This window comes from Anser anser (assembly GCF_964211835.1).
Source record: "Anser anser genome assembly, chromosome: 13".
Lineage (NCBI taxonomy): Eukaryota > Metazoa > Chordata > Aves > Anseriformes > Anatidae > Anser > Anser anser.
Window position 1 is genome coordinate 13,727,503 of NC_139734.1, and position 19,148 is coordinate 13,746,650.

General features: G+C 65.4%; 4 protein-coding genes across 8 annotated transcripts in view; 3 read left to right on the forward strand and 1 right to left on the reverse strand.

Annotated features, from left to right (window-relative positions):
- The window catches only part of MED12 (mediator complex subunit 12), a 37,310-nt gene extending 31,920 nt beyond the window's left edge, over nucleotides 1-5,390 (reverse strand). For both annotated transcript variants that reach the window (XM_083797911.1, XM_083797910.1), the window contains exons 1-6: nucleotides 5,134-5,390; nucleotides 4,757-4,861; nucleotides 3,788-3,979; nucleotides 1,885-2,044; nucleotides 528-703; nucleotides 116-226 (exon numbers count right to left, since the gene is read on the reverse strand). In XM_083797911.1, coding sequence (XP_083654037.1) covers nucleotides 116-226; nucleotides 528-703; nucleotides 1,885-2,044; nucleotides 3,788-3,979; nucleotides 4,757-4,861; nucleotides 5,134-5,232 — 843 coding nt within the window. In that variant the 5' untranslated portion in view covers nucleotides 5,233-5,390. The remainder of the gene's footprint in view (nucleotides 1-115; nucleotides 227-527; nucleotides 704-1,884; nucleotides 2,045-3,787; nucleotides 3,980-4,756; nucleotides 4,862-5,133) is intronic.
- A 737-nt stretch (nucleotides 5,391-6,127) lies between these two features.
- IL2RG (interleukin 2 receptor subunit gamma) lies at nucleotides 6,128-9,647 on the forward strand. 2 transcript variants are annotated; one of them, XM_083797929.1, is made up of 8 exons: nucleotides 6,128-6,317; nucleotides 7,451-7,541; nucleotides 7,716-7,900; nucleotides 8,021-8,163; nucleotides 8,248-8,404; nucleotides 8,499-8,607; nucleotides 8,684-8,768; nucleotides 8,852-9,647. In XM_083797929.1, exons 1-8 carry the CDS (start codon nucleotides 6,233-6,235, stop codon nucleotides 9,050-9,052), a joined length of 1,056 nt encoding a protein of 351 aa, XP_083654055.1. In that variant the 5' UTR covers nucleotides 6,128-6,232; the 3' UTR covers nucleotides 9,053-9,647. The 2 variants fall into 2 exon arrangements, with proteins under 2 accessions (XP_083654055.1, XP_083654054.1); XM_083797928.1 differs by having other exon boundaries at nucleotides 6,129-6,317; nucleotides 8,248-8,410.
- A 26-nt stretch (nucleotides 9,648-9,673) lies between these two features.
- LOC310881123 (uncharacterized protein CXorf65 homolog) lies at nucleotides 9,674-10,847 on the forward strand. Its single transcript, XM_083797930.1, has 3 exons — nucleotides 9,674-9,803; nucleotides 9,892-9,978; nucleotides 10,064-10,847. Exons 1-3 carry the CDS (start codon nucleotides 9,779-9,781, stop codon nucleotides 10,252-10,254), a joined length of 303 nt encoding a protein of 100 aa, XP_083654056.1. The 5' UTR covers nucleotides 9,674-9,778; the 3' UTR covers nucleotides 10,255-10,847.
- Nucleotides 10,848-11,631: 784 nt separating this feature from the next.
- LOC310881131 (sestrin-3-like) lies at nucleotides 11,632-17,674 on the forward strand. 3 transcript variants are annotated; one of them, XM_083797970.1, is made up of 9 exons: nucleotides 11,632-11,789; nucleotides 13,511-13,714; nucleotides 13,882-14,064; nucleotides 14,202-14,438; nucleotides 14,521-14,632; nucleotides 14,781-14,899; nucleotides 15,309-15,499; nucleotides 15,826-15,970; nucleotides 16,428-17,674. In XM_083797970.1, the coding sequence occupies exons 1-9, from the start codon at nucleotides 11,724-11,726 to the stop codon at nucleotides 16,515-16,517; spliced, it is 1,347 nt and encodes a 448-aa protein (XP_083654096.1). In that variant the 5' UTR covers nucleotides 11,632-11,723; the 3' UTR covers nucleotides 16,518-17,674. The 3 variants fall into 3 exon arrangements, with proteins under 3 accessions (XP_083654096.1, XP_083654097.1, XP_083654098.1); XM_083797971.1 differs by having other exon boundaries at nucleotides 14,781-14,884; XM_083797972.1 differs by lacking the exon at nucleotides 11,632-11,789 and adding an exon at nucleotides 11,896-12,864.
- The last annotated feature ends 1,474 nt before the right edge of the window (nucleotides 17,675-19,148 follow it).

Sequence of the window (19,148 nt, forward strand, 5' to 3'; positions counted from 1 at the left end):
AGGAGGACATTCTCCAGCATTCACAGTGCAAAACAGCTCATCATGCCTTAGGCAGTCTGGAGGGGACTGACAACAGACAAGTCAGAGCCCTCCTAAAACAGCAGGTATTTCTTACCCGTAGCAGCAAGGGTAGGAGCATTTTGAGAAATTCATCTTCTCCTGACCGTATCTTCTCGAAGCACTCAAGGACCCACGTCAGGAATTCATGCCGGTCCAGCATGCCATCCTGCACACAGATAAAGGCAGAGCAAATGGACAAGAGTTGAATCAAGGCTCGCTACGGTAAGGCAGAATGGCAGCAGCTGCTTGCTCTCTGATCACGGAAATAACTCTGGAAGTATGCACAACCCTGTACTACCCCATTCTACTACCGAGCTCATCCTGCCCTAGAAGAAGCAGAACTGCATCCAGCCCTGAGGGTCTATTCATAAAGAGAATATTCTGCAAAAAGAAATCACTTGGGGTACACATCCCCTAGCCCTCCTCTGCTCCACACCCACCCAGCAGCCCCCTCCACAGTCCCTCACCTGGAACATGAACATCGCTAGTTTCTCGTTGTAGTCCCACTGCTTCAAAGCTTGTTCCACCTCCTGAGGCATCGGCCCGGATGGCGAACCACAGCCTTGCCCTGGGAGCTGCCTGTAAAACTCCGCAATTTTCTGCAGCTGCTCTGACAGGTACTTGGTGATGATCTGCGTCCATTCTGGAGGAAAGGAACACGTTAACAACGAGCACGGTGGTGAACAGAAGGAAAAGAACCAACACCTAGGCTAGTATCCACGTGGAAACGCAGAAAAGCTCCTCTCATTTGAAAAGTAGAGAAAGAGAGAAAAAAGTAAATATCACACTGTTAGCTTTGTTTCTGGACTGGGGGTGGCACTGAGGCAGGGGGAACCACAGAAATGCAAGGTTAGGCCAGCCTGACTGAACATCCTCAATCACTTTCCAGACAGCAGAAACACTGCAAACACTTCAGCTCTGAACTTGTCTTTAATCTATTTCAGACACCAGTGCAAAGCCATGATCACCAATTTCTAAATATATATACATATATATTTTTTTCTTTTACTAAAATCTAACTGTAAAAAAGACAAACTCAGCACACAAAATAACAGTACGACTACACTCCCCCGGGACGATGCAGATGACAAAACCCAAGGCAGAAATACACAACAACTTGGGTCAGCAATAGGACAAATATCCAAAGGAATAGGAAAGTAATTAGAATCAATATATCCAGCAAGCTGATCAACCTCAAAAAAAAAAACGAAGCTTCTGCAATTTGTAAACCAAAGATAAACAAGAAAGAAAAAAATCCATGGACATCAGCTGCTAATACTGCTTTTCAAGGGACTGTGGTCAGGTCCTGTAGTGACAGCCACACGAGCCAGCAAACAGACACTGGAGTTCCTCTAGACTGCAGCAATCTGGAGCAGGCCAGAGCACAAAGGATGTTAGATGTGGGATCCAGGAAGGCTTAATGAAACTGGAAATGCGGAATAACATATGGGAATTCTCTGGGAAAGATCCTTACTCAGGAAGGAGCTAATCACTCATAGCTAAGCAGTAACATTTGCAGTCTTTGTAGGGTAAGGAAAAAACAAGTAATGCTGCAGAGAAGCACAGCAGAACTTAACGGGGAGTTTTGAAAAAGAAGAGGTAGGCTCTGAGGAAGGATTTCTGGGTGCCAAGGCTTCTTTTTCAACAGAGGACTCTCACAAGTGGGCTCTGTTATTTTAGACAGTTATGCACATCAAAGCACCAGGATTTATCAGCAGGAAACAAGTTTATGTTGATTTCCAGGCTACCTCTCACTGTTCAAGAGCAGGCTGTGCAGGAAACACCTGGGATGGAGAAAAGCAGAGCTCCACACAAAGTGCTTACCGATGAAGGGATCAATGACATGCCGCTTCTTCACCTTGGTTTCTGTGATGGCTGCGTAATAGGCACAAGTCATCTTGATGAGCCACGCCGCTCTCATCACCGGAACAGTGTATTTCGCCAAATAACCGAAGACCTCTTCCTTCTTGCTAAAGATGGGTACCTGTAACAGAACGGAGAGGGGGAATCGCAACCACGGACTTGGACAGGAACTATTCCGAAGCAATCCCACGCGCCGCAGGCACTACCACCTGTGCAGGGAAAAAAGGTACTGTGCTGCTCTGTGTCTCGAGAAACCTACTGCAAGGATTTGTCTCTGGTCAGAAAGCAACAGCACCAGAGCTGCATTTCAGCATAAACAGAAGCAGAACAACTTGAAAGAAGACAGAAAACACGATTACATCGCTGTAAATCCACTCTCTGAATCCTGCAAACGGCTCTGAGGATATCCTCCGGAGAGGATGTAAACAACTGCAAAAGGTGCAGGTGAAGGACTGAGTCAGGAACGAGCATGAGGACAGACTGAAGACAGGACTCTTCACGTTGTAAACAAAAACAGAACGGTTACAAGTCTTGTAATATCACAAGTGGACAACAGAAGACTGCGAGAGACAGGGAACTGAATACCACAGTAGAAAGAAATTCATTAATCCAAGACTTAAAAATTCAAGAGAAGGCACGGGAGGATACCAGTGAAATCAGACTGCAGATTTATGAAACAGGAAGCGATAACACATCACAGGAAAACACACAGCTGCGGAGCTCACTTGCACGGGATACTATGGAGAGCACAAGTACGCGTGGGTTCACAGAGGTATGAGAAATTCAAAGGGAACAGGTACATTTTGCAGGTATCAAGTTCTCCAAACTATTGACTGTTGAATCACTTACTCGCTGTGTTTCCTGCATTCTGCCCAATTATTCTCTGATGCCTCACTGCCACGGACTGCTTGGCTACCAACTGCAGCTGTTTTCACGTCTAAATCCGTGAAAACGGATGGGGCACACTGCAGAAAACTGGGAGAGGCCTTGAAAGGTTCAAGTTTTCACAGTGACCTCAAGAACCTGACGGCCGATGCGCAAAGAAAGATATACAGACTAAATTCGTTAAGAGACTGGAGACGGATTGCGGGGAAAACCAATTATTTTATTTTCCCGAGGCTGACTCAGAATTCAAAGGGCCAGGCAAATTCCAGCTTCTAAACTCCGTGCTCTGCTACTATTTCGCAACTGGAAGTTATATTTTTCCACGCTACACAGTAGATTCCTAGTGTTTATTGGCCCAGCAGGATAGGCAGTTAGCTCCCCTTCTAATTGGGCCCTATGAAATGGCAGAGTAGGACCCTTCTTCCTTCTCCCACACCCTAAAGCATTCAGTGCTGCCAGGGTAAGCCCTAACCCTAGACCCCAGAGCACAGACATGCTTTACAGTTTGGTCTCAGCCAGGCTAACGTGCACTGTTCTTAGCTTAAAACCAGAAACATGTGTCACTGCAACAGAGGTCTGGGAAGTAACTCAGCTGATTATTTCCAGTAATTCCCACTACAGCTTTGGAGAAGTTGGAAACCCCCACAATAGGAAAGGTCCTCGTCTAAACAACAGGCCAAAGGCGACAGTAGCAGCTCTTCTGAAAAACATCAGAACCTCACCAGAAATCAGTCACGCCATACAAGGCAGGCAACAGAGCTGAACCCAACCTCCAAATAAAAGACAAGGGACTAGCGGATTGAGCAAGGAGACTACAAGTAGTGCAACACGCATCCTGGACGTGCTCAAGATGAAAACTTCAAGAGATGTAGACGGAAGAAACTCCTCCAAGCAGTAAAACCTTCTACTAAGCAAACACTTCAGAAGGAAGCACGGATAAAACGCTCTGCCCTGCCAGGCAGCCTCCCCTGTGACATACCTTCTTGGCCAGGTGAGTGAGAGGCTTAGTTCCAGCCAGATCGGTGAACCAGTTGTTTATGGCACTCTGCGAACGCGCCGTCACCAGCCAGAAGTTATCCTTCTGATTCACCTGGGGTTTCCGTCTTCCCGTGTCTGGCAGTGTATTGCACCGCAGCTTTTCTGCAATAATACTACTAAAATTTGAACTGATCTGGAGGAAGGAAAGAAAGAAAAAGGACAAATTACATTTCGTAGCTGAAAAATTTGCTCTGCTCACTTAAAATCCCATCTATCCTTCCTGCCAGAAGTCTCACCGGTTATGAACTTCTGAAACACACACACACAAAAACGCCAATAATTTCCGTTACTATACTCGCAAAGAGGAATGCTTCTAGATGACAATACAATAACTGAGCGAGGACTCCATCTGAGATGGACACAACTCCTTATAAACACTTAAGTCAAACCAGACTGAGGGCTTCTGGGACAGAGGTGAGCCAAAGAAAACAAAACCACCGTGCTTATCGATTGCCTTCCATCCCAGGTCACTGCCAGTCCTCTCATAAGGGAGACCAAGCAGTTAACGCCTTGATATCAGAAAAACGAAGTTGAAGCCTGTTTTGCAACCCCTGTGTTTAAATTGCCAGGTGTTTCAACAAATCTTGCATCTCTTCCACCATCGCAATGATCTAACCAGGTCTATACTGAAGAAGTTTCTTGCTACCAGCACCGCGATCTCCTGCTTTAACTGCAGGATACAAGGACGTATCTACCAAGCGGAGATAAAGCCAGACAAGGATCTGCTCTCAGAGGTGGGAGCCGCAGCTGCCGACCAACGCCTGCCAACGCCGAACTCTGACCGTGCAGGGGCAGCTCCCGCGGCACCCATCCCGAGGGCGAGGAGGCCGCCAGCAGACCCACGGCCGCCCGGGACAGCCCAGCCCAGCCCCGAGACCTGCCGGGAGGGCTGCTGCGGGGGGGGTCTCACCTTGGCGGGGTTGAAATTGACGTTTTTGGCGCTGCCGTGTTCGTCCCCAGAGACGGCGGGCTGGTTGTTGAAGCCTTGCTTGACGTTCAGGGCGGTCAGCTCATCCTGCAAGGGGGGGGAGACAGTCAGCGTGCCATGAGGGGTCCCTGGGGGTCCCTGGGGGGTCCCTGGGGGTCCCTTGGAGGTCCATGGGGGGTTCCTGGGGGTCCCTGGGGGTCCCTGGGGGGGTCCCCGTGGGACGAGGCCCGTCCCGGCCGCCCCCCTCCCTCCGTCCCTCCCCGGAGCCCCGGTCACGGCCGTGCCGGGTTCTCCCCCCCCCGCGGGGCCGGGCCCTGAGGGGCTCCCCCCGGCCCGGCAGCCGCCCCCCCCCCCCCCACCTCCTTCTGCTTGGGGTCCTGCGGGTAGACGTCGGGCGGGCCGAGGCGCGGCCGCTTGAGCGGGCGGTGCTCGTAGCTGAGGACGCCGAAGGCCGCCATCCCGGGCGGCCGGCGGGCAGCGGCGGCCGGGCCACAACAAGGACCGCCGGGGCCGCCCGCCGCTGCGCCTGCGCCGACGGCCCGGCCCGAACGCTTCCGGACGGGCCCGAGCGGCGCCGGAGCCGCCGAGGGGAGCCGGAGCTCCCCGAAGCCGAGCCGAGGGCGGACGGAGAGGCCCGAAGGGGAGGGCCCGAGCCTGCGCCGGGCGGGGGCGGAAAGTGCCGAAGGCGGCCGAGGGGCGATCGGCGCCCCCTGGCGGAGACGGCGGGGTCACGTGGTCGCCCCCCCGCCTTCCCACGCCGCACCCTGGGGCTGCCCTCGGCGCCCCGCCACGTGCCCGCCCCGACGGCACCCCCGGGGCACCCCACGGCACCCCACGGGACCCCACGGGACCCCCGGGGCACCCCCAAGGGACCCCCACGGGACCCCAGGGCACCTCTACGGGACCCCACGGCACCCCCAGGGCACCCCACAGGGACCCCACAGCACCCTCAGGGCACCCTACGGGACCCCCAGGGCACCCCATTGCACCCCCATGGCACCCCCAGGGACCCCACGGCACCCCAACAGCACCCCACAGCACCCACAGGGGACCCCACAGCACCCCCACGGCACCCTCACCCCATGCCACCGCCCCCAGCCCATCCCCCCCTACCTGCCCCATGGCCGCCCCCCGCCGTGGCCACCTCCCCGACACAGCCCCCCCGGGACCACCACCCCATATGTGCCCACGGGCCTGCCCGCAGTTCGGGAACCCCCCACGGCGGCCCCATCCCGGGGGACCGAGCTGTGGGGTCCCAGGGGAGGGCCCGGAGCTGCGGGGGCCGGGCAGGAAGAGCGGTGAGGCCCCGTCGGGGTGAGCCGTGGGGCCCCGTCGGGGCGTCATACAGGGTGGGCCCTCGGCAGCGGGCGGCGCCGCGTGACAGGAAGCGGCGGCGGGTGCGGAAGCCATCGGCTGAGCACGGTGGGCTGCGCGGGGCCGTCGCACGCCAGCCGCGCCATGGCGGTGCCCGTGGCTTTCCTCGCGCCCGTCCTGCTGCTCTGCGGGCTGGGCCCCCGCCTCGCCGCTGCCCACGGCCCCACAGGTAAGGGGGGAGCCCCGTGGGTGTCGGGGACGGGGACAGCACTCCCCAGTGATGGCGGCCAAGGGCAGGACGCAGGGCCACGCGCCGTGCCCCAGGCCCCCCAGCAGTGGGGCTGCCGGGAGAGCCGGGCTGTGCCGGGACATCCCCATGGGTGTCCGGGCTCCCGGCCGGGAGCTGGAGCACCACTGGCCCTGTGGGTGCCGGCCCCGCGCTCTCCCACCCCGCAGCCTCCAGCCCCACAGCTCGCAGCCCCGCATCCCGGCTAGCCCTTCCCCAAGGGCAGAGGCAGCCTGGCCATCGGGGCGGCCCCACAGCTCCCCAGCCGAGGCCCAGCTTTAAGACCCCAGGAGATGCCGGATGGGGACCCTGTGGGTGCTGGGGGGCTGCGGGAGGGCTGGGAGCCTCCTAGCACACCGGGCGCACCCCGTGTTGGTCCCGTGCGTCAGCTGTGGCCACCCGTCTGCGTCCGTCTCCGTTTCCAACCCTGTGGCGGTGCCGCACGTATGCAGGGACCGGGGGCGGCCGGCTCCTCGCTCGCACCAGGTGCCCCCGTGGCTGCCGTTGCTCTCCGAAAGCCCGGCTGTGGGCTGCCCGTTGGCAAAATACCTGGTTTCCAAATAAACGCCGCCCCTCTGCTGTCTCCGGACCTTGCCGCCAGCCGGGAGGACGCCCTCCGTTTCCACACGCCGAAACGGCTGGTGTTCGGCACACCTTTGCTCGGCTTCATGGTCTGTCTGGTGTTACAAAATGGCAAACCCACGTTTCCTCTGGAAAAACACGCTTAGAGAGAGCGGCCTTCAGCCCAGCCCGCCGGCGCAGCACCCTGCTGCCGCAGCACCCGCAACCACAGCTGGCACCGAGCGGGGCAGTGGGCCGCTCCGGGTGGGTTTTGCGCCTCGAACTGGGCTGGTTTTATTTTTTTTACCAGTTCAGAGCGCAGACCCTGGCGGTGCCCCGTAAAAGCCGGCGGTGCCGCCAGGCGCCCGGTGCCACGGTTACGGCAGGAAGAGCCGAGCACGGATGCGGGAGGGAAAGCCGCTGAGCTGGCGGTTCTCCGGAGGAAGGCGTGGGGCTGCCGTGGGCCGTGGACAGCGCGAAAGCGGAAAGTGCCCGGTGGTTTCTGTCCCCCGCAGGGGTGGAGTGCGTCCTGTTCAACGAGGAGTACATGACCTGCGTGTGGGGGAGCAGGGAGACGCTCACCACCAACTACTCCCTCTACTACTGGTAGGTGCCCCCGCCCACGCCAGCCCCCCGCAGGGTTTCCAGCCCCCACCGGCACCTCTGTGCTGAGCCCGGGGCTGGAGGCTCCGTCTGCGGGTGGGACGCACCAGGAGAGGGCTCCAGGAAGGGTTGGGGTGAGCAGGGTCCCGGGGAGCCCCCGTAACCCGCCGGGCACAGGTACGAGAACAGGTCGCCCGTGGTGGAGTGCAAGCGCTACCTGTGGGACCGGGGTGTCAGCATCGGCTGCCACTTCAACCAGAGCGAGATCGTCCAGTTCCAGCCTTTCCACGTCCTCCTCAACGCCAGCCTCAACGGCCAGGCCCTGGAGATCCGCAGCAAGCGCATGGAGCTGCAGGACCTCGGTACGGAGCGGGGCAGGGGGGTCCCCAGGCTCCCCAGGGCCGCCCGCTCACCTCCCGGCTGGTAGCAGGGCCACCGGGGCGTGGGGACGGCGCTCAGCGGGCGCTGTCTGTGCTCCGCAGTGAAACCGGGGGCTCCCGTCAACCTGACCATCCGCAACATGAGCAGCAACCAGCTGCAGCTGACCTGGAGCTCCCCGTACCCCAAGGCGCAGTGCCTGGAGCACGCCGTCAAGTACAAGAGCAACAAGGACACGAGCTGGATTGTAAGAGGCGCCGGGGGAGGGCGCCGAGCCTCCGCCCGTCCCCACAGTGCCGGCCCTCACTGCCTATCCCTCGTCTCTCCCCAGGAGCACGGGGTGAAGGGAGACATCTTCTCCTTCCCCAGCGTGGACTACGAGAAGTACTACACCTTCTACGTGCGCAGCAAGATCAACAGCTACTGCGGCAGCACCCAGCTCTGGAGCGAGTGGAGCGTCCCCGTGGTCTGGGGCAGAAACACCACCAGTAAGGGTAGGAGCGCTCCCGTGGCACTGGCTCCTTCCTCTGCCCCACGGTGGCCGTGTGCCGGCTGGTTCCCCACCACCAGGGCTCCTTGCAGGTCTCGCGGAGGAGCAGCTGCAGTGGTTCTGGATCCACACGGTTCTCGTCCCCATCGCCTCCTGCCTGCTCCTGCTGGTCCTCGTCGTCCTGCTGGTGCGCATGGAAAGGTGAGCGGCCGGCCCGGGGGGCGCGGGGGCGGGCGTGGGGCAGCGCCTGCCCCTCCGACACTTCTCTCCCACGCAGGGTTTGGGTCATCCTCATGCCCCGGATCCCCAACCCCAGCAAGAACTTCGACGAGCTCTTCATCACCCACAACGGCAACTTCCAGGTAAGTCGCCCCATCCTGCCGCGGGGCCGGGCTGGGTGGCGGCGGCGCCTCCTGACCCCTCTCACCCTGCTCTGTCCCCCGAGGAATGGGCTGGAGTCCCCAAAGACATGCTGGAGAGCTTCAAGCCCAACTACAGCGAGAGCATCTGCTACGTGAGCGAGCTGCCCTCCAGGGAGAGCCACGACCCCCAGTGGGATGGCAGCAACCGCCCGCCGGGGGGGCCTGGGGCCCCGGCTGGCCCCCGCGAGCATAGCCCCTACCAGAACAACTATGTGGGAGTGTGACGCCCGCGCCAGCGCCGCTGCCCGAATCCATCCTGCCCCCCGCTCCCGCCCTGCCCCTGCCGAACGCCCTCAGGCCCCCAGCCCTGCTCCCTGCCGCGGCCACGGTGCGCCAGCACCCTCCCCGTCCTCAGCGCTGGGTGTCCAGCAGGGCATGGCGACGTCCCGCTGCGGGCACGGCCCCCTGGGGGAGCCCCTCGTGGGGCTGCCGTGGGGGGGGCAGAGCCGTGGGATGGCGGGGGGGGGCTCCCCCACTGCCCGCGTGGACCCTCAGCGCTGGCGGTGCCGCAGAGCCCCCCGCTTGCTCCGCGGTGCCCGTGAGCACGCCGGGGACGTGTCCCTGTGCGGGGCAGCCCCGGTGGCACCCAGTGGGGACAGCCAGGCTGCGCTCCCGGCCCCCGCGGCGGTGCAGCAGGGCCGGCTGGCGGGGACGTGCGGCCGAAGGAGCACCGAGGGACAGGTGCTGCACGGAGGGCCCCCCCCGGGGACGAGCCACCGGGCCACCCCTGCTCTCATCGGGCGCCAGGCGAGCACAGCCTGGCCACTTGCTTGCTTGCACCGCGGGTTTCCAGCTGCAATAAAGCTCTGCTGCGCTTTGGTTTGGGTCGGTCTCGTTCTGGGGTTCTCGGGGGGGGAGAACTCGGGTTCACCAGCACCCCGGCACCCCCGCTCCGACCTCACAAACGCCGCGGGGCAGGGTGCAGCCCCGCGGTTCCATCCCGCAGCAGCATGTTCATCTGCATCAGCCATGGCGGTGAGTCCCCTCCCGGCCACGAGGAGGTGGCGGGGGGACGCTGCGGGTCTCCAGGACGTCCCCTTGGCCACCGCCACTGTCCCCGCAGACAACCAGAGCTTCCTGGTCAACACCGACTGCCCCGTCCTGCTGCTGCTCTCCCACCTGAGGAGCAAGGTGGGGGTCCCCGCCACCGGTGAGCTCGGGGGGCAGCGGGAGGGACCCCGCGGGGGCTCCCCATGGGGCTGGCACCACTGGGACGCGCGCCCCGGCTTTTCCAGACGTCATCGACCTGTGCGACAAGCTGGGCACCCCCAAGCTGCTCTTCCAGGTCAAGACCCTACGGGAGAGGGCCAGCGAGTTCCTCCCGGCGCCCGGCACCTACTACGTCTGCAGGGTGGACCTGGGCACCCCCGGTAGGCGCAGAGCCCCCCGTCCCCGCGGTCCCCGCAGGGCGCTGCGGGAGGCGTGACGGCAGTGCCCGCAGGCACCGCGCAGGAGCAGGCGTCGCGGACCTTCACGCCCCTCCTGAAGGACCCCAGCGCGGCGCTGACCGGTGGGTGCGGGGATGGGGACCTGCAGGGCTCGTAGTTTGGGGATATCCCCCCCCCGGGGGCCACCACGGAGCCCCCAGCCCTGTCCCCGGCGCAGAGGCGCTGCGGCAGCACGGGCAGCACCCGCACAGGAGGCTCCAGCGCTCGCTGAAGGCTGCGGAGGGCAGGAGGACGCCGACCACCGAGGCGCTGCCCGCTGGCACCCAGGCCCAGGGAGCGGTAAGGGGTGGCCCGTGGGACCGGGTGGCGCTGGGACCACCGCCTCCAACAAGGCCACCTCCACCGGGGACGGGGACACCGCCACCACGGCCGGGGGCCCTTCCGCACCTCTCCAGCCCCCAGCATCTCCGGGGTGCCCGGCGGTGGGACCTGCCCAGTGCCCACGCCCGCTGTCCCCACGCCCGCTGTCCCCACGCCCGCTGTCCCCACGCTGTGCCACCCCTCATCCCCGTCCCGGTGCCCCGTCATCCCCCTGCGTGTCCCCGTGCCGCCCCCCCCCACCCCATCCCCACGTCCCCAGCACCACCGCGCGGCCGCATCCTGCAGCCCCGCCGCCCCATGGCCACATCCCTGTCCCGGTCCCCCCGTCCCCACCTCACCCCTGCCCCTCCGTCCCGTCCCCCCATCCCCATGTCCCCCCCGTCCCCGTGTCCCCGTGTCACCCCCGCCCCTCTCCGCAGGGCAAGGCGGCGGCGCGAGGCGCGGCGCGACCCGGGGAGGAGCAGGAGGGGGCTCCCCGCAGGGCGCCGAAGCCCCCGGGGGGGCGGCAGCGGCAGCCGAGGCAGCGCTGAGCCCAATAAAGCCGTGGTGCTGCCTGAGGACGGGGTCACCGGCACCGGGACCGCGCCCCCCCCCCCCCCCCCGCGGGCGCCCCCTAGCGGCGGGGCAGCACAAGCCCCGCCCCCTTTTCCGGAGTGGGCGGGGCGCCCCCAAGCCCCGCCCCCTTTTCCGGAGAGGGCGGGGTGCCCCCAAGCCCCGCCCCCTTTTCCGGAGTGGGCGGGGCGCCCCCAAGCCCCGCCCCCTTTCCCCCCGGTGGGCGGGGCGCCCCCAAGCCCCGCCCCCTTTCCCCCGGTGGGCGGGGCGCGGCGCGGGCCGCCCGGGTAACTTTCCACCCCTGGCCACGTGGTGCCGCGGGACACCGCCCCCCTCGAGGCCCCGCCCCCCGGGGCGGCCGGGGCGCCGGTGGCCACGCCCCTTCGCGGCGGTGATTGGCGGAGGCGGCGCCCAGGCCACGCCCCCCGCCCCGGACCGGGCTGCCGCGGTGCCCGGCTCGGCGGGGCCGGCGGCCGGGACGGGACCGGCCGGGACGGGGCGGGCGGGGCGGGGCGGGGCCGGCAGCGGGCAGCGGGCACCGGGCGGCGGCGGCGGCGCACGGCGCGGGCTCACCATGATCGTGTGTCCCCAGAGCATGGAGCACCCCCGAGGAAGCCGGTGCCAGCGGCTGCCGGGGCAGGTAGGACCCGCCCCGCCGCTACCGGAGCCCCCAGCGGAGCCCCGGGCTCGGCTCCGCACCGGCGCTGCCCCCGCCGGCACCCTCCCGCCGCACCGGCAGCTGGCGGCCTGCCCTGCCCTGCCCTGCCCTGCCGTGCCCGCGGCCGGGCGGCGCTGTCCCAAGGCGGGGCCCGGTGTCCCGCGGCCCGGTGCCGGTGCCGGTACCGGTGCGGCGGCGCCGTCCCCTTTGTGCGGGATGCGGGAGGCGCCGTGCCTCCATCACTGCCAATCAAAGTTGTTTTTCTCTCTCCGCCTGCACTGCCCGCGCCGCGCACCGGGGGCGCTGCCGCTGCCGCCGCCCGCACAATGGGGCCCCGGTTACCGGCGGCAGGCACCGGGCACGGCACCGCCGTGGGTCCCCCCCACCCCCCCTGCCCGGACACCGGCACCGGCACTTCCCTCCTTCCTCGGGACAACCGGGCGGGGGGCCGGCTGCCCGCGGCCCCGGGAGCATCACCGGCGGAGCCACCGGCACCGGGGAGGGACGGGGGGAGCCCCCCGCGGGGCCGCGCACCGGGAGCGGGGGGGGCCGAGGCGGGCGCCGGCCCCGACGGCTGCCGTCGAGGGGCAGCGGGCGGGGGCATCCCGGGAGAGGAACCGGGGCGGGGGGCGACCGTGGAGGGCAACGACCGCGGTCCCGGGGACCGGCACGGGAGAGACGGGGCCGGGGGGGACGCGCGGGTGGCGGCGGAGCCCTGGGAGGCGCAGGCGGGGGAGCCCCGGGCCGGGCCAGCCGTGTCCCCCTGCACCCCGGCCCGGGGGCTGTCCGTGGGTCCGTCTGCACCCGGTGAGAAGAAGCCGCCCGGAGCCGGCGGGACCCCCCCGGGAGCAGGGGCAGCTCCTCGGGGCCGCGGGGGGCTCCCGCCTCGCACCCTCGCCCCTGGGACGGAGAGGCTGCCGCTGCTCGTCCCTCCCCGCTGCGAGCCCCTTCTTCTGCTCTGCGCGCCCCTTTTGGCCGAAGAGGAAGCTCCGAAGGGCAGCCGAGGAAGGCTCTTGACACCTGAGCGAGCGGAGCGTGCCTTCGTCACCGGAGGCAGGCTGGTAGCAAGTAGCCGGGGCCGCTTCCTGCGCCGCTCCGGGGCTGTGAGCGCTGCGGGCAGCTCGGCCTCGCTCAGCCTCCCGGCACCCCGGGGCGCTGCGCTCGGCGCCCGGAGCGGCGCGGCTTTTGCCTCGCCTCGCCGAAAACCAGGCCCGCCGCAGCCCCCGCGGGCAAGGCGGTGCGCAGGGTGAGGGGCGGGAGGCGGCGGGGTGCCCGGCTCCGAGGGCTGCGAGTGTCCCGGCCGGCGGGGCAGCCCGGGGAGGGAGCTGTGACTTCCCCCCAGCAAGGCTTCCGCGGCCGAACCAACGGGGCCGGCGTGCTGGCTGCTCGGGCAGGGCGCGGGGGGACCTCCGAGCCCCCCTCCTTGTGCTCCCGACCGAGCTGTGGGTGCCAGGACATCGCTCGCCCAGGCACGAGCCCGGAGCAGCTCAGCAGCTCCATTTGCGCCTCGCTCCTCCCGGTCCTGCGTGGGTGCGCTCGGGTGCTGCCTCCCCCGGGGCACCCCGAGCCCGCTGCGGCGCCTTCTGGCCTGGCGGGGTCACTTTGGGAGGAGGGAGCCGGGAGAAGGGGCGCCAGCCCCCTGCAGAGCCCCGGGGGGGGGGCAGCCGGGCTCCCCGCGCAGAGCCGTGCGCTTCCCCCCGCAGGTGGTGAAGATGTCCGGCAGCGAGCCCGAGCGCCCGCAGTTCCTCTTCGTGAAGGCGCTGGCGAGCCGGGGGCGGCTGGAGGCGGTGACCCAGCAGATGGGCTACCACCCGCGCTACCTCGACAGCTTCCTCAAGACGCAGCACTACCTGCTGCACATGGACGGCCCGCTGCCCTTCGACTGCCGCCACTACATCGCCATCATGGTGAGCCCCCCCCCCCCCCCCGCGGGAGCTGCCCGGGGCTCCCCGTGCCGTGCCGTGCCGCGGGTTTCCCCGCAGAAGCCAAAGCGGGCTGTCCCGGAGGCGAGGCGGATGCGCGGGGTCCCCGCTGGTTGCTCGCCGCACGGGGCTCTGACGCCGCGCTCTTGCAGGCGGCCGCCCGGCACCACTGCCGGTACCTGGTCAACCTGCACGTGCTGCAGTTCCTGCGCGCGGGGGGCGATCCCCAGTGGCTGCGCGGCCTCGACTTCATCCCGCCCAAACTCCGCAACCTCAACGAGATCAACAAGATCCTGGCCCACCGGCCCTGGCTCATCACCAAGGAGCACATCGAGGTAGCGGGGGGACGCTCTGCCCGGGGATCGGGGGGGGGTGCTGGGGACGGCAGCCCCCGCAGTGTCCCCGCGGGGCTGGGTGGGCGCTGGCCCCCTGCTTGCCCTTGACGCCTCGCCGCCCTGCCCGTGTCCTGCAGAAGCTGCTGAAGATCAGCGAGTGGAGCTGGTCGCTGGCGGAGCTGGTGCACGCCGTCGTCCTGCTGGCGCACTGCCACGCGCTCGCCAGCTTTGTCTTCGGCTGCGGCTGCGAGCAGGAAGAGGGGCCGGGGGGCCGGGGGTCGCTGAAGCCCTCGCCGCCCGGGAACCAGTGCTTCTGCGAGGCCGCCACCGGGAACGGCTGCAGCCAGGAGCTGCTGCGCATCAACCGCAAGAGGGTGAGCCCCGGGGCGGGACCGCGGGGACGGGGACGGGGACGGGCAGCGCCCTGCCCTCACGGCACGCTGTGCTCCTGAGCAGTCCCTGGACTCCTGCATGGAGCTGGACTCTCTCCGGGAGCGCATTCAGCGGATCCACGTAGAGACGGAGGGCAGGGAGGAGACGAGGCTGCTGCCGCCGGACCGCGAGGAAGGTGAGGGCGGGGGGGGGTGTGTGCAGGATGGGAGCACCCTGCCAGAAAGGTGCTCCTGGGACGCCGGCATCGGGCACCCAGCTCTGGCTGCCTGGGGACGGGGCAGCCGAGCCACCCTGACCTGCCCGCCGTCTCTCCCCTCTCCCAGATACCGACGGGGAAGTCACTGGCGCCGCCAACCTCGCGTGCTACATGCAGGACCCCGACTTTGGCTACCAGGACTTCGCCCGGCGCGATGAGGATCAGACGCAGGTATTCAGAGTCCAGGTGAGGCTCCTTGCGCTCCCAGCGGGCGGCAGCCCCTGCTGCCGGGGAGCAGTGGTCGTGGGGTGCCCGTGCGGCCCTGAGAGGGGCTGCCCCAGCCTCGCTGCACCCTTGGGAGGCTCTGCCCTGCAAGGGGACCCCTCCGACAAGGGCTGGGGAGGGGGAGGCCACCTTCTGTCCTCAAGGACCGCTGCGGGTCCCCTCTGGGCCAGGTGTGGGTCGGCACGGAGGTGGGGGGTTAAAATTTGTTCCAAAATCGTTCCGAAGCTGCCCGATGAGGCACGTTGGGACTTGCGGCAGAGCAAACCCACTGAATCCTGCTGCATCCTGAGATCTTCAGCAGCCTTTCTCCCTGGGAACGTGCCCCAGGCTCTTTCCTGCAGTGGCGAGAGCCTCTTGCTGTGCTCAACAGGATTACTCCTGGGAAGACCACGGCTTTTCGCTGGTGAACCGTCTCTACTCCGACATCGGGCATCTCCTGGATGAGAAGTTCCGGATGGTGGGAGGCCTGCAGAGCAGCGCCATGGCCAAGCGGCAGGGCTGCGAACCCTCAGTCTTCAAGCGGGGCATCTGGAACTACATCCACTGCATGTTTGGCATCAGGTAACGGAACCAGCCTCGCGGTCCGAGGGAGAAAGCCGAGCTGAGCCAGGCGGGAGGAGCGCAGGCCGCTTCTGCCGTGTCCCCAGACGCTCGGGGATGTCTTGCACGTGGGCTTGGAAAAGAGAGCGAGGTGAATCACCCGCCTGGATGTTGAGCCAGGCAGGGGAGAGATGCTCGGCTTCTCTGGCTAGGGCAAGGCGCTTCAGGGCCCGGTGGCCGCTGGCGTGTCCCTGTCCCGTGCCCGCGGCGTGGCCGGGGTGGAGCAGGGGAGAGGTGCCTGGTCGGGGCCGGGTGCCGGCGGTGCCCAGCCCCTGCGCTCCCCGCAGGTACGATGACTACGACTACGCAGAGGTGAATCACCTCCTGGAGCGAATGCTCAAAGTCTACATTAAGACTGTAACCTGCTACCCAGAGAAGACAAACCCCGAAATGTTCGACAGGTTCTGGAAGCAGTTCAAGCACAGTGAAAAGGTAGGGCAGCAGCCCCTGCCTCCGACCGGCCGCGGCTGGGCTGGGAGCGAGCAGGGGCCGAGGGCTGGGGTGCTCGGGGGAGCACAGGAGAAACCAAACCACACCAAGGGAGGGGAAAATGGAAACCTGCCGTCCGTACCTAGCTGCACGCAGCAGGGTGTGGGCACCGTGGCCACCAGCAGCACGGGGAGCTCCGAGGTGGTCACCCCCATCCGTGAGCGCCTCGGGGTGAGCCCCTGGCCTGGCCGTAGCGGGGGCTGCTGCGGGTGGCAGGGACCGTGCTGGTGCTGGGGGCCCCCACAGCCTGCAGGATGAAAGGGGGAAAAGGCACCTTCCCGTGCTGGAGACATCGCTGCCGTTTTGTCCCGTGCCAAAAAAACCCCTCGTCTGGGTGGGCGCTTGACGCACGGCTGCCCGCAGCACGTGCAGCCGCTTGACGTCCTCTTGCCTCCCTCAGGTCCACGTGAACCTGCTCATCCTGGAAGCCCGCATGCAGGCGGAGCTGCTGTACGCGCTGCAGGCCATCACCCAGTACATGGTCTCGTAGGCGTCGGGGAGCTGCGCTGCGGCAGGGCCGGCCAGCATCTCCTCTCCCTGGACTCGTGTGCGACCCGCCGTGCTGGGACGGGCGGCGAGGGATTACTCAACTTAGTTTACTTGACTGTCTTGTTCCTTTTTTTTTTTGTTTGTTTTTTTTGTTTTTTTTTCCTCCTTGTGGGGCACGCCGAGTGGCCCTGTTACGTGCAATTACCAAACTGTGAGGCAAGTCCGTGCTGCTGAGATGTCCGCGTGATGCTGAAGACTTGAACCCGGCCGAGGAGGACTGCCAGAGACACAGGCGGGGGACGAGGGGGGCGGGAGGGGACGGGGCCGTGTCGGAGGGAAGCTCTGCGATGCCCTGCGCTGCGTGCCCAGGAGGGGAGGTGTGCTGGGTCCCAGCCTGGGACTGGAAGGGACGCACTCGCTGCGTACGTGCCCTGCCGTTCATGCCCACGTGCCAAACCCCTGCGGGACGGACGAGCAATGACCCGTGCAAACTCCGAACTGTGAAGCTCCTGCAGGTGGGCGCCTTAGCACTCTGCCGTCCTTGGCAGCAGGGTGAGAAGGGCCCCCAACAGCGTTCAGGCTCCGGAGGTTTGTGCAGGGGACTTCTGGCTGTCCCCTTGGGCTAGCCCCACTGTCTCCTGTTGGTGGGTGGGCAGGAGACGCGAGGGAGGCCTCCTGAATTAACACGAATGTGCAGGGCTTGCGTTTTCTTCCCCCAGTGAGAGGGCTGGGGTTGTGTGCCCAGCCACTTGCTGCTTTTAACAGCCCAGGTGAGCTTAGGGAACCCCCAGACCCTGGCTGGGGGACTCCTGGGGCTGTCCCCACAGCACCAGCCCGTGCAGCAGCCTGGCCCCTGCCAGGAGCAGGCACCAACCACCCCACGCCCCCGTCCCGGGGCTGCTCCGTGCGTGTGTGCCAGCCCCGAGCTGGGGCAGGGGTCGAGGGTACCTGGCTCCATCGGGCACAGGAGAGCACCCGCAGAAGGGGAACGGGGCCACCCAGCATCGGGGGGAGTCTGAAGCGAGGGCAGCTCGAACGTCAGCCCAGCGCACGCTGCTTCGGTCGACCTGTTTACTGCGTAAATGTACGGGGAAAAAACCTTGTGTATGGAAGCTACAGAAAAAGCCTATTTTTGCTATAAATATATTATGTTTGACATGGACGCGTGCTTGCTTTCTGCCTGGAGAGGCTGGGCTGGTTGTACCGGGACGAGCTGGCACCGAGGCCAGCCCCAGGCAGCGCTGGTACCTGGAGAGCTGGCGCTGGGTCTGGGCAGTAAAACGCCAGGTCCGCTGGTGCTGGGTAGGACTGGCGGTGCTGGGTAGGACTGGCGGTGCTGGTACAGCAGCCCCGTCGCTGCTGCTGAAGAAAGCGGCAGTCACCTTCCCCCATCTGAGCGGAGCCAGCAGCGGTGCTCTAACACCCCAAGCGGGCTTTGCAGCAGGTACCCCCAGTACCAGGGGCTGCAGCACCGGAGAAATCTGGTGATGGTGCTTGCCAGATACCTCAGGGCAGCGCCACGCACGCTTGGCGACCGCAGCTTCTGAAAGCTCTGAGCTGGTCCTTCCCGTTACCAACCCCCTGCACGCTCTGTTGGGAGCCGGGCCATGGCGCCGCTGCCGGGCCGTGCTGAAGGGAGGCCACGGGACGTGTCCAAGGCCAGTGCTGAGTTTCCTGCAGCAGGGAGCTGTGCCAGCAGCCAGGCAAGGAGCGGAGCTGTGGTCCCAGCACGGAGCAATGGTCCCAGCCTGCAACCCGCCCATCCAAAGCCAGGCGCACCGCTCTTGGTCTTACCGCAGCGGTGGAGAGGAAAAATAGCACCCGGGAGCTGGGGCAGCCTGCCCTGCCTCTGGAGCAGTCCCTGCAGCAGGCAGCACGCACCCTGCCATCCCCCCGTTCCCAGGCCTGTCGTCCCCACGCACCACCCGCAGCTCCACCCCAAAGCCACCCGAAGTCAGGCAACGGGCTCCCCGTCCGCGATCCCACACCTCAGCCCGTCCCCAGCGGCGCAGGAGGAACGTTGGTCAGCAAGCAAGCACCCGGGGGAAAGCGAGCAGGTCTCCGGCCAGAGGCTCAGCTGAGCAGAGGCTGCAGGCAGTCGTTGCCCCGGCTGCAGGCAGTGCTGCTCTGCTGGCAGCCGCTCCACGGGCCAAAGCGTTACGGTGAGCGCCCAGGATGGCTGCGCAGTCTCCCAGCCCGCAGGAGAGGCCGTCCGGCTGCGAGAAAGGTGCGCCAGGCTCAAGCAGCCATTAGGACAGAACACGGCGGGGCTGTGACTACTGCAGACGGCGTCACGCCAGCCAAAAGCGAGCCCCAGGCAAGGCGGCCGAGCCCCCGGCTGGCAGCTGCTCCGCGCGTTGCTCTCCTGGGCACTGCTCACGGGGCAGAGATCGGCACACAACACGGTAACAGCTGCTGGGCAGGAGGGAGCGTTCCCCTGTTGCACGTCAAATGGTGAGTGCATCCACGCCAAGCCAACCAACAACCGCAAGGCCCACCCTGTGCATTTTTTTTTTCCAGCAAGTACCGCCGCACACTTGCAGGAAGCTCCAGGAAGTGGCACAGGAGCAGATGAGGGACAGTCAGTTCCCACAAGGATGTCCACCTAAAACCCCGTTTTTGGGGATCAGCT